The 13244-nt window shown below is 41.4% G+C and overlaps 1 protein-coding gene across 4 annotated transcripts in view; it reads left to right on the top strand.

The window, feature by feature from the left end:
• The first annotated feature begins 265 nt into the window (after nucleotides 1-265).
• SPPL3 (signal peptide peptidase like 3) overlaps nucleotides 266-13244 on the top strand; it is a 168645-nt gene continuing 155666 nt past the window's right edge. For 2 of the 4 annotated variants that reach the window (XM_036929187.2, XM_036929189.2), the window contains exon 1: nucleotides 268-812. In XM_036929187.2, the coding sequence (XP_036785082.1) occupies nucleotides 790-812 (23 nt within the window). In that variant the 5' untranslated portion in view covers nucleotides 268-789. Of the gene's footprint in view, nucleotides 813-13244 lie in introns of all 4 variants that reach the window. The other 2 variants (XM_057491846.1, XM_057491847.1) reach the window with 2 other exon arrangements.

Consider the following 13244-nt stretch of genomic DNA (forward strand, 5'->3'; position numbering starts at 1 on the left):
CAACACGCATCGGGGCTCCTGATTGGCTGGCTGCAGCAGCCTTCGAAAGGAGACAGAGAGGGAGCCCCAGGCGACTGCTCCTTGTGAAGAGGGGGCGGCACCAGGCGAAAGGAGGCTGCCCAACCTCGAGAAGCTCTGCGAGAAATAGTCGCCTCGAACCAACGAAAAGCCGTCTCCGCGCATGTGTCCGGCGCAAGGGGCGGGGCGAGCATCACGTGAGCGTGTTTTGGGCACGTGACCCGCGCGGGGCCAAGGCTCACGCCCGCCCTCGCCTCTCCTCCCCTCGGCGGGTGTGAGCCGAGCAGCCTCGCCTCACCGCCTAGCGCCCCCCTCCGCCGCCGCCGCCGCCGCCGCCGCTGCCTCCGCCCGCCGGCCATGTCCCCAGGCCGCCGCCGCCGCCGCCCGAGCGCGGCATTCCCGCGGCCCAGCGCGCAGTGAGCGCGGGGCCCTGTCGCCGTTCGCCCGCCCCGGGGCCCCCTTGTTCTCAGCGTCGCCGCCGCCGCCATGTTGGGTTTAGAGCCGCAGCGGAGCCGCCGCCGCCGCCGCGGGTGAGGGAGGCCGAGAGCGGAGCCCGTCCCGCCCCGGGGCCCAGGGAGCGGGGCCGCCTCGGAGCCCGGCCTCTCCCCGCCAGCCGCGTCCCCGGCCCGCCCGCCGGGCCAGCAAGCGCGCGAGCGCCGGGCCGCGGCCGCGTCTTCCGCCCCCGGTCGGAGCGAGCGCGCCGCCCGTTCGTTCCCCCGCGGCCGCCGGGCCCGGCCGGAGCCTGCAGCGGAGCCCAGGAGAGTCAGCGCCATGGCGGAGCAGACCTACTCGTGGTGAGTGCGGGGCTTGGGGCAGCTGGGGCGCGGCGGGGGTGGGGGTCGGGACTCCCGCGCGGCCGGCGGTGGGGAAGAGGAGGAGGAGGAACAGGTGCGCGTCGGGGGGCTGGGGAGCGGGCAGGGGTTAACGCCCCCCTCTCTACCAGTGGGGGTGGTTGGCGCTCGGGGAAGGAGGTGAGCGGCTGCGGACCTGGCGTCCGAGAAGGGGGATGGAGGTGGAGGAGGCGGCGGCCGCGGCGGATGTCATCTGGCCATGGGCGGGGCGGGGCGTGGAGAAGGGGAGCAGGACCCCGGGCTGGAAAGCCCACGGATGGGGAGTTCAATCCCACAGGCACCCCGGAACTGCCTCGAGGTGCTGGCTTCCGGGCGGGACGAATTGCAAGGGTGTCTGGAGAGGCGGGCCGGGCAAAGGTGGGCCACTGATGAGAACAGGTGATAAGAGGCCGAACTTGGAAGTTGAGAGAGAGGAGGAGCTGCCTCTGCTGCTGCTCAGCACTGCGATGGGCAGTGGGGGAGAGTTGGCAAGGTGGGCAGAGGCCCAGGTGTGGCGGAAGGAAAACCGAGGAAGGAGAGTCTTGGGAACCCTGGAAGGGAGTCCCTTGCGAAGAGTTTGTAAGTTTGTATAACCAAATTATGGGAAAGAAGTCGCTGGTGACAGTGGGGCCGGGGCAGAATCTTTGTAAGGGTTGGTACTCTGTTCTTCCGAATTTGAAGTGGCCTGGTGCCCCTGGGTCAGGTGTGGAGGTGGGAGGATCTGCAAGTTATGTCCATCTTTATGGGGCTTTTAAAGTTATTAAATAGTTTGTTAAGGACTGAGAATTGTCCTGTGTAGTTTATGCAGTGAGAACATACCTATCCTGGGAAGGGAGTGCCAAGATTTGAGGAAAGGGGGATGAGAGGCCTCCCTTCAGTTTGAAGAAGTGGAATATTTGCAGGAGGGATTGAGGGAATGATGACAGTATCTGTGAAGAGTGGACATTGGACTGTGGGGAGGGAGGAATTGCTGAAGGGTGAGGAAGCAAGAAATGGGATGATTTGTAGGTGTAGGGTTGGGGAATCTGGTTGCAATCTAGAGAGATTTTTTGAAGATGGTTTACTCTTTGAAGCAGATGTGGTTTAGGTGAGAACTGTAGGCCTCCGCCTCTTAGAAAAGAGAGCCTTGTAGCATGGAAAGAGAATGGTGTTAGTGGAGGTGTGGAAGACTTAGAGGGCCGGTTCTGCACTAACTTGCTTTATAACTAGACGGGATAGTAAGTTCTTAACTTTTTCCTTACTCATAAAGTAGGGGAATTAATCATTTTCATAGGGTGTTAAGAATTAAGCGAGTAGGTTTACAAAGCACATGGTAAACTGTTCCGTGCTGTATTTTACTATATTATAATTAGGGAAACAGCCAAAAATGGGTAATAGCCGAAAATAAAGACTGGTTTTAGGTAGAAGACTTTAAGTGGATGATTTGTTGTGGTTGGTGTTATTCTAGTCAACAACCTATGCATCTTCACGAAGGGAAAGAGGATCGGTGATTGCGGATGATAATTCAAAAGGGCACATCAGTGATGTATATTCAGTCTCAATAATAAGGTAAAGTGAGAGACTAAAAGAAAACACTAAAGGAAGAGTTAACATCTTGAACAGTTGTGACTGCATATGTTTTCTTTCTAAGACCTTTAAATTAATTTGATAGTTTTGAGTAACAAGTGAGCTGCCTTTAGAAAGCAGGTGATACGGAACACAATCACAGTCCCAGCTTCCTTAGGGACACAGTAAGAAATGAAGGTAAAGCTGGTCGCCTTGTGGTAACTAACTCCTCTTGAGCTTCTTAACACTGTGGCTCAGCTAAGAATCCTGATGGCCGCCCTGCTGTTTTTACAGTGCTGTGTGGAGGCTGTGGGTGGCTGAAAGAGTAAATAGTGCCCAAGAAATGGGGGGAAATCAGAGTGTTTTACTAGGTAGGTTGGCCACTTACTACCTCTGTGTGATGTTGGGTGGCTCTACTAGTTAAGGGGAAATAATTTTGTGAAGCCTGACAGTTTACAAGATTTATCCTGCTCCTTTATTCTCAGCTCCCTTTATTTGCCTTACAGGCAAGGAAGCTTCTTGAAATCAGAATGCTTAGCCCCTCACCTTTAGCATGAGACAGAGTTGGTGTATGAAGGGAGAGAATTGGGAAACCCAACAGCTTTCCAGTTCTTCCTGAGTCAACTGTGTAATAATATAAAAAACTGTCTATGGGGCATTTAATAAACACTCATTTAATTCTCACAAGTCCCTGAGGTAGGTGATCTTTCTCAATTTTATAGAGGAGGAAACAGCTAAGGGGGCCAAGTGATTTGCTCAAGACACCTCATCTGTGAAGCTTTATTTTGTTTGACATGAATTCTCCCATCATTTTATTCATTCTCGCTGAAATAAGAATATGGAAAAGGTACATGCAATTCCAAAAGTACCTGCAAACTGAGTTTGGATGATTATTCATTTTGCATTTTCTTTGTTATTGTTCCCTTGGTTTGAGCACTCGAGTTGATTGTTTTTTAAAATTAAACTTGCACTTTTGTGTGGCTTTAAGAAAAATTGGCCTTGTAGAGTCTACTGTAGCAGTATTGATTTATCTGAGGATGGAGTCAGTGAAGAATGTAGAAGTACACGAACATAGGGTCCTATGGGGTTTTCATATAATAAGACATGTAAATTATAAAACAAGATTGGTTGTGAGTTGATAATTGTTGAAGCTCAGTGACGAATGCATGGAGGCTTATTACTCTATCGTGTATACTTTTTACATACTTAAAATTTTTATAATAAAAAGTTAAAAAAAAAGCCCCTACACATAAATTGATGCTGTTCTCTGGTTTCTTGTGCATGCTTTCTTCTTTAAGAAGCTGGCACTGGTGTATTGAATTAGTGCTTTGTAAGTTATGACCTGCCGAATGGGGAGTACAAGCCACCCACATGGGGTCGCCAAGTAGTACTCTTAGCATCCAAGCTCCCACTTTGGGGAAGTGAAACTCTGAGGTCTTGTTGATTGAAGGCAGTTTCAGCACACTCACGCATGGCAACTACAGCAGCCCCCCTCCGTTCTCAGCAGGGGATACATTCCAGGACCCCCCAGTAGATACCTCAAAATGTACGTAGTACTGAACCTTCTATGTACTCTGTTTTCTCCTATACCATACATAAGTATGATAAAGTTAATAAATTAAGAGAAAGTAAGAGATTATCAACAATAATAATAAAATAATTATGACAGTACACTTTAATAAAAGTTACCTGCATGTGTCTTCCTCTCAAAATACGTTATTGTACTGTACTCACCCTTCTTACGGCATGAGGTGGTAAAATGCCTCTGTGATGGGATGAAGTGAAGAAACGGCGTAATGTGATGTAGTGTTAGGCTATTCTTGACCTTCTGATGATTTGTCAGAAAGGGCATCATGTGCTTCTGGACCATGGTTGATGGTGGTTAACTGAAAGCGCAGATATGAGGGGACGACTGTAGAGTCACAAGATCTGTTATTACTTCCAGATCCCAGAATGAGGGAGCAGTGAGCTGGGGGAGTGACAGCCCTCTGTCCCAGGTGACAGGTGAGCAGGAGATCGACAATAGGGAATCCAGCATCTGTCACTTACACGATAATTGCAGTGGAGGTTATTTACTTTTTGGACTTTAAATCTGGTTATTTTAAAAGGTGTCCCTGGGGTAAAAGTGAAGTGGGAACTTAAGGTGGGCATCCTAAACTTAAATCCTCATCTAAGTATCCAGACTTCGGGTGTGATTAGGATTAGCATACTGTAAAATGCATAGGAAACAACTCAGAAAAATGAAAAATGAAGTTGTTTGCTTCAAAAGTTGTTTGTCCCATACTTTCTTCCTGGCAAATTCTGTAAAAATCCACTTAGTTATCCAAGGGTCCAGCTCAAACTCCACCCAGCTGTGAAGCATTTTCTGACTACCTCAACTGAAAGTGATCTCTTTATTTTGGATACTTGTAATTCTGTCTACATCATCCTTCCTGCTTTGTGTGAATACTTAGTCTCATTAGATTATAAACTCCATGAGGATAAGGCCACATTACACTAACTGTTGTCCTTATGTAGTGCCTAACACATTGTCTTTCTTATAAGTCCTGCTTAATACAAAATGAATGATTGAATATGATAGATTTTCAAAGTAGTTCATCTTTTGTTGAAAGAATATTAAGTGTAAGGGGAAGCTACAGATAGTCGAATGTTGATAATCCATATACTTACAAAAATATCTTTTTGGTAACTTAGTTTCCTGGTGTCTCAGTGCTATAACAATGAGGAATGTCATCCCTTAATAAAGTTTTAAATAAAAGCTGTTGACAGAAGAAATTAAAATAATTGGTAGTAACAGCACAATCTTGATCACGATTTAACTACAAAATCCTGCCTATATCCTTTTTACTCATAAGCACTGAGAAATAAAAGAATATATGTGAGAACACAAACTGAAGGTGCAAACTAGACTTTCAGTAATTTGCGAAAAACACCTTGCTCAATGTATATTTATGAGCAGTTGTTTTAGTGTAAGTTCTGTGAGAAATAGGAATTTGCCTCTTGATGAAATTAATACAGTACCTATATGTGACTGCAATTGAATCTTGGTAAAGATTACTTACGTTAGTATTGGATGTCCACTATGCTTAAGTAAAATTTTAAAAATTACTTAGGGTTAATGTTGGTATAGGGGGAAAAGGAAGTCAGTCCATGTGACCTCCTTCAGATGGATTTTGTTACTAAAGTAGTAAGATAATAATGTATTGTGTGTTTTATGTGTGCCAGGGCTTTACAAGCATTGCTAAGTAAGGAGACTGAGGCTCAAAAAGTTGTAAGAATTTGTCCAAGGATGTAAATGGTAAAAAGGTTCAAAGTCAAGAATGTTTGACACCAAGACTCTGACACTGAATTTGTCTACTTCCACTTCTGCAGTCACTAGGCTAGCACTTGTTTTGCTTGAGTTCCCTGGTGGCCTCCTCACTGGGTTCCCTCCCTTCTTTACATAATGGCCATTCTTCTCAGTGGCCTTCTAACAACATAACTCAGATCATGTTAGTCCTCCCCTTAAGACTGTTCTTGGCCTGGAGCCACCTAGAATAAAATCTGAATTCCTTGGTATATCTCTTCATAGTATCATCTTGTGTGTGTCCCTGAGATGACAGACAATAAACAAACTAAAGGTTACACAGTGGTGTCTTTCTATTTTGGTACTCTGTCCAGTGTCTGATATATAATAGGTGGTTAGTAAATATTTACTGAATAAGTGAATGAGAATATTTCCATCTGGGCTGCCTATTTTAAGATCTACTCCAAGGACTGCATTATATGGAGGTGATATGTAATTGTGATAATGGATATTATCCTGTCTGGTATTTGCAAATAGTGAAAAATAATGCAGATGTCCAGAACAGATGGAAGTCACTTGTACTTTTGGTATTTCTATTGTGTATCCTTGTATCTGTTGTGATCATATCTCGATTGCATCTTGTGATCATTGGAGCTTTTAAGTTTTTCAGAGAGAAATTGTTTAGTTGAAAATGTGTGTCTAGCATTGTAGACTTTACATTTGCACATTTTAATATTTTAAAACTATTTAAATTGAAGTGTAGTTGATTATTTACATTGGTTTAGGTGTTCAATGTAGTAATTTACCAATTATATACATGACTAAATGCTCACCATGATGTGTCATTATCATCTGTCATCTTACAAAGATGGCAACTACATTATTGATTATATTCCCTATGCTGTACTTTCATCCCTGTGACTATTTTATAATTGGAAGTTTGTACGTTTTTATCCTCTTCTCCTTATTTTGCCCATTGTCCCACGTGTGTCCCCTGTTGCAGCCACCAGTCTGTTCCTTGTGTTTATAAGTTTCTTTCTGTTTGTTTTTTAGATTCCACATATTAAGTGAAATCATGTATTTGTCTTTCTGACTTACCTGATTTTGCTCATTTTTAATATTTTTAATGTTTTGTCTGTAGGTGAAATAATGGTTTGGCTAATTTTCAAACTAAAATTAGCCAAAGCTAAGACCATAAATCTGTATTGAAATGATTTTCCTCGGTGCTTCTCATAAAGCCTTTGGAGGGAGGGAGTAGCTGGAGAGTTTGTAACTGTATCAGCCTGTAATTTATCAAGTGGTTCTTTGAATTAAAAGGCCTCATGTTCATGCATTTTTCAAAGTAGATTTCTATGTGATCATTTTAGAGGTGACATGCCACTGAATCGAGGTGTTAAGTAGTTGTATATAATTGTATTTTATTTCAACATTCTTATCTGTTTCATCAAGCCACGAAAAATCAAGGAATGTCTTAAGAGCGTATCTAAGTGTTTTAGTTGGTTATATTTGGCATCTGAAACTTTATGTGACTGCTGTCTCTGGCAGTAGAACCATAAGTAGAAATTTATTTTTTAAATTCTACATTTTCTGGAGTTTAATGGTTCCTTCTTAGAAGTTAAAGGAAAATATTGGTTTCATTTGTTAAATGTATAAATGAAGAAACATTTGCAGCTTTTGAGTTTCTGTTGCAAGTTTTCCAATCCTCACTTAAAGAGTTCGAGGCAGAGTGCTCCTCTTTGGGAATTTTAACCTAGTGTCTATAGGCACCAGGTCACCAAATTAAAATTTATATAGAAAATCTACAGTTAGTCCCCAGGATACTCAAAATTAATTGATACCTCCCAGATTTTATTAATAGTTCTCATTAGGGTTACAGACTCACTCATTGCTGTGATAAAGACTAGATTGAGTTCCTCTGAAAAGATTAGGTTTGAAAATGTTTTTAAGGTGTTAGACCAATAAATATACATTAGTCTAATAGAGACCTAATAGAAAATCTCATTCCTTCGTGTATAGGGTTCACCCTTACCTGGTAGGAACACTTGATGACCTCTGTTTTGGAATTCCAGTATTGGCTGTGAAGACCCACTAAAGGATTTTTTTTTAAAGTCCATTAAAGCAAAAGCATGCCCCAGTTGTTTTTTACATGGGAATTGTGAGTTACATTGAATTACATTAAATATGTGATCACTTTGAGATGTCCATTCTGTGAGAATTCTATTGAGATGTCTAAATAATGCCATATAGAAAGATACAGAAACAATAGTTTGCAAAACTGTCATTGACTTAATATTGCTGCCTTTGAAATATGTTATAAGATCATCTCCGTTTAGTCTCAAGTTTCATAGTCCATTGCCATATTCCACAAAGCAAAGAAGAAAAATTGTGAATTTCTGTAAGATTTATTTTGAAGTTTTGAAGGCATTTTCCTTCATGATCTACTCAAATGAGAGAAGAGAGCCATGGTGGGGATAATCCTGGTCTTCTGGTTTTCTGTGGAATGCACAGGAAATTTTTCAACCCTAGGACGCCTGAGGAGGGGGTGTTAGCAGTTTCTTATCTGTTTCCTTACTCCACACCAAGTCTGCCAGGCACGCCCACTTCCCTTCATCTGAGGACCTCAGACTTGGGCTTCTTTCTTAACCTAACTAGGACATGTGTAGCAAAGTTTTGTTAATTGTTTCTTCAGCCTGGTTATACAAACATTTTGACCTAAGTACAGTGCTTGACTTTGTTTCCTCATCTTAATTGTTGTCCCGACTTGTCTAGCTTTATCTTCCAAACTTGACTAAATCTTCAGGCCATGCCTGACAGCCCTAACTTACTTTTTTTTTTTAAACACATCTGAATTAAACTTTTATTAATAGGCAGAATATTCAATAGATATTTACTCATACCCTAAATGGTGGTAGCTCCACCTCCTCCCAAATTCCTTCTTATACCTTCTGATACCTTCTGATACCAAGTCTGGGGTAATGAAACTGCCCACTAAAATGGAATCCCACATAGGGAAGAGCGAGGTCCTTTGTCCCCTCAAGCCCTTTGGGAGCAGAACCATGAAGAGTATGATAAAAAAGAATGGATCACTAGTAGAGCTAAGACATATAATGCTGAGAGGTCACATAACTATTGAAATTTCCACGTAATTGACAACTGGGTCGTTGTGGAATAGAGCAGGGTAGGCATGCCTCTTAATGGAACTGACAGCCTTAACTTTTAAATCTTTGTATACTCTTGAGTTTATAAACTTCCATAAATTTACATTGATTTCTCAAAAATGCTACTGTTAGAAGTAAAATTTAGTTCTGGAGAATGAATTATCTTACCTATGCCATTGATTAGTACAAGGACTAATACCTTAAAAATATTTTCAAGCATAGAATCTCACCTGGTCTTATAGGAATGCCACTTGGGGCCACAGCTAGGCTAGCTAGAGTTAAAGATTTTTTGCGGTGAGGTCAGTTAACCAAGAGAGGGAGAGTGTGGAGAGGACAGAATGGAAGGCCAGAAGTTGAGACTTGGGAAACACAGCTGAGAAATGGTGGGGAGAAAAGGAGTCAGAGGGAGCTCCATGAGAGGTAGGATAATAGGAAAGTGCAATGGTGATGAAAGAAAAGGCACAGAGAGTTTTTAGGGGCAGGAGTGTAAAAAGCTACAGGGTTCAAAGAGAATGGAATAAAAAACAGGCTGTTGAATTTGCAAAGGAAGTCATTACTGAAAGTGCAGTAGTAAAGATCAGAGTAATGAGGGTGAAAGTCACATTAGGAATGGGTAATGAAGGAATACAGGCATCCTCCAGGTACTGGCCATTTGTTTGAAAGAAAATGTGAAAGACATAAAGAGGGTGGTTGGTACAACAGGGTCATAGGGTCTTTTGTTTCTACCTTTTTTTTTTTAAGTTAGGGAGAAAGTTGTGTATTTGAAGCCAGGGAAAAGGAGAAATTGGTCTTGGAAAGCTTTTTTGTTTAACTTTAAGTTTTGAGATTTCTTCTTTTTTTAGTCATGAATTTCAGTTAGGAATTGTGAAGAGAACTTAATGGAGAATGAATGCTTGGTGTGTACATTTAGTCTTTGTTTCTTTTGGTCCTTACATTGTTACTAGTTCAGGTTATATTGCATATGGATGTCCTATGGGTTATTACTGTTCTTTTAAAAAATTGCCTACAGGTTGCCTGTAAATCCAGCCACTTTGGTTTGACTTTCAAAACAGTCTCGCCTTGTTACCCTACTTCCTTATATTTTTTAAAAAATACTTGTTATTTCGGCCAAACTGGATTACTCTGTTTCCCGTTTTATTTAAGCTGACTCATATACCTGGTTAGCTTTTCTCCCAAGTCTCTAAATATGTTAAGTCCTACTGATCTTTCAGGGTCAGTCCAAAATGCTGTCCTCTTTGTGTACAGAGCCTTCTAATGGGCCCAGGAGAAATAATTTGGTGTCTAAATTTCTTTATCTGTTCCTGTTATATGGCAGTACTTTTAATGATTTTCTGACCTTTTATTGAATGTATTTATGTAGCTGTCTTCCCACCTTGACTACAAACTCCGTAAGGGTAGGATAAAAGTAATTAATTTCATGGTATAAGGACCTACACATAAGTGCTCAGGTATTTTTTTTTAATCAAATGAATATTTCAGAGGCAAAATTTGCCAGGTGCTGGATTTAGGTTAGAATGTCTCTTTAAAAATATGATGACAGGGCACATAGAAGAGAGGAGTACTTACCTAACTTCTCATTGCTCTTGGGAGAAAATGAAAAAGTAAAATTGTTACTGTTAAGTTGGGTCAGTTGTGGTCAGATTTGCCTAATGTTCATATACGCACCTAGCAGATGAAAGTGGCTTAGCCTGGAACTGAACACCTAAGAGACATTTATAGGACCACGGAGATTTATAGGATCCTTTAGAGCAGTCACCTTCATTTATCTCCAGTTGTCTTCTTCCACTTGACCATGGACTGACTTCTACCAATTTATTTATACTTTATCTCCCAAACAGGTACTTGTTACTGAGGCTCTGTATTTTTTTTTCCCCAATTAGCGAAGCAGTTTTAGGGAAAAAACATTCCGTAATGTGCTCAAATGAAAATATTTTTCAGGGAACTTACTTTGAGGTATGAAGAGCAGCCATAAGCTGTATGGAAACTAACTTCTGAGCAATTTAACATTTTCACTCTCTTGCTACTATTTCAAAAATTCATCTTACTCATATTTAAACTTTGACTAAAAAGCTGTATTTTTTTTCCTTTTTTTAATGGTATTAATATACAGTCACATGACCAACATTGTGTCTACTAGATTCCCCCCATTATCAAGTCCCCAACACATACCCCATTACAGTCACTGTCCATCAGCCTAGTAAGTTGCTATAGAGCCACTACTTGTCTTCTCTGTGCTATACTTCCTTCCCCGTGCCCCCACCTACATCATGTGTGCTAATCATAATGCCCCTTAATCCCCTTATCCCTCCCTTTCCCCCAATCCTCCCCATTCCCTTTCCTTTTGGTAACTGTTAGTCCATTCTTGGGTTCTGTGAGTCTGCTGCTGTTTTGTTCCTTCAGTGTTTGCTTTGTTTTACTCCACAGATGAGTGAAATCATTTGATACTTGTCTTTCTCCGCCTGACTTATTTCACTGAGCATAATACCCTCTAGCTCCATTCATGTTGTTGCAAATGGTAGGATTTGTTTTCTTATGGCTGAATAATATTCCATTGTGTATATGTACCACATCTTCTTTATTCATTCATCTACTAATGGACACTTAGGTTGCTTTCATTTTAAAAAGCTGTATTTTAAAAATAGCTCACTTTGCCTTCATCTTTTTCCTGTTTCTAAAAGATGATTTTCTCTTAACTAATTTTTTGTATTATTAAAGTATCATTGATACACAATCTTAATGATGGTTTCACATAACAGTGGTTTCAACTTTCACCCATATTATCACCCCCTCTATTGCAGTCACTGTCTATCAGCACAGTAAGATGTTATAGAGTCATTAATTCTCTTCTCTGTGCTTTACTGCCTTCCCCATGACCTACCTATATTGTGATTGCGAATTATAGTGCCCCTTGGTCCCCTTCCCCTTCCTCACCCACCCTCTCTAGCACCTCCCCTTTGATAACCACTAGTCCCTTCTTAGTTGTTTGTCAGTCTGTTGCTATTTTGTTCCTTCAGTTTTGCTTTGTTTTTATACTCCACAAATGAGTGAAATCATTTGCTGTTTGTCTTTCTCTGTCTGGCTTATTTCACTGAGCATAATACCTTCTAGATCCATCCATGTTACTGCAAATAGTAGGATTTCTTTTCTTTTTATGGCTGAATAATATTTCATTGTGCATATTCCACATCTTTATCCATTCATCTATTGATGGACACTTAGGTTGCTTCCATATCTTGGCTATTGTAAATAGTGCAGTGATAAACATAGGGGTGCATTGTCTTTTTGAATCAGGGATCTTGTTTTCTTACGGTAAATTCCTAGGAGTAGAATTACTGGGTCAAATGATATTTCTATTTTTAGCTTTTTGAGGAGCCTCCATACTGCTTTCCACAGCGGTTGAACCAATTTACATTCCCACCAACAGTGTAGGATGGTTCTCCTTTTTCCTCATCCTTGCCAGCATTTGTTGTTTCTTGTCTTTTGGAGATTGGCCATCTTAACTGGTGTGAGGTGGTATCTTGTGGTTTTGAGTTGCATTTCCCTGATGATTAGTGATGTGTAGCATCTTTTCATGTGCCTTTTGGCCATCTGTATTTCTTCTTTGGAGGTGTCTGTTCAGATCCTTTTTAATTGGGTTACTTGTTTTTTTTGGGTGTTGACCGTGTGAGTTCTTTATAGATTTTGGATGTTAACCCCTTATCAGATAAATCTCTTAACTAATTTTGTGTCTCTTGTTTAATAATTATTATTCAGAAAGGGCAACTTAAAAAAAAGTCTCCTGGCCTGATGTGTGCATATTTTAAATTTTGTAGATATGGCAGTGCCTCAGTCTTAGGTCAGAATAATAACCTAGTCATTTGGAATAGGCATACACCAGAAGTTTGAGAGAATAGGATGTTGTTTTTGAACGCCTTTGCATGCTGTGCAATGGGGAAAATGACCTGCAGGCCTAATGATGATGTTTTAGGCTTGTATTCAAGGATAGCAAAGGTTCTAAATGCGAAGACCTAAGGTTATCAACCAATTTAAGAAAAAGGGAGTAACAAGTAGAAGTAGGAGAGAACAGTGAATAACACATGTGATTTAACAATAGAGGAGGTGAAAGTAAGAGACCCAAGCATCAGGAAACTTCAAGTAGTGAGACCAAAAGGGAAGTAGAGCCAGCTACTAAAGAATAGGACACTAACCCAGAGTCATTATGTAGCAAAAGTGCAAGTGGCCTAATACAGCTCAGGAACTCCAACTCTGTGCTTCAATTTAGACTTAGTAATGAATCATTTGGTGATCAGGCAGTCTTAGCCTGTCCCATAGCTAACAAGATGGTGTCACAGCTAGATACCTTGGAGACTTAGGAGCCTATTTCTATTGGTTCTTTAAAAATTTTTTTTAGATTCCACATGTGAGTGA

Source organism: Manis pentadactyla, chromosome 14 (genome assembly GCF_030020395.1).
Source record: "Manis pentadactyla isolate mManPen7 chromosome 14, mManPen7.hap1, whole genome shotgun sequence".
NCBI lineage: Eukaryota > Metazoa > Chordata > Mammalia > Pholidota > Manidae > Manis > Manis pentadactyla.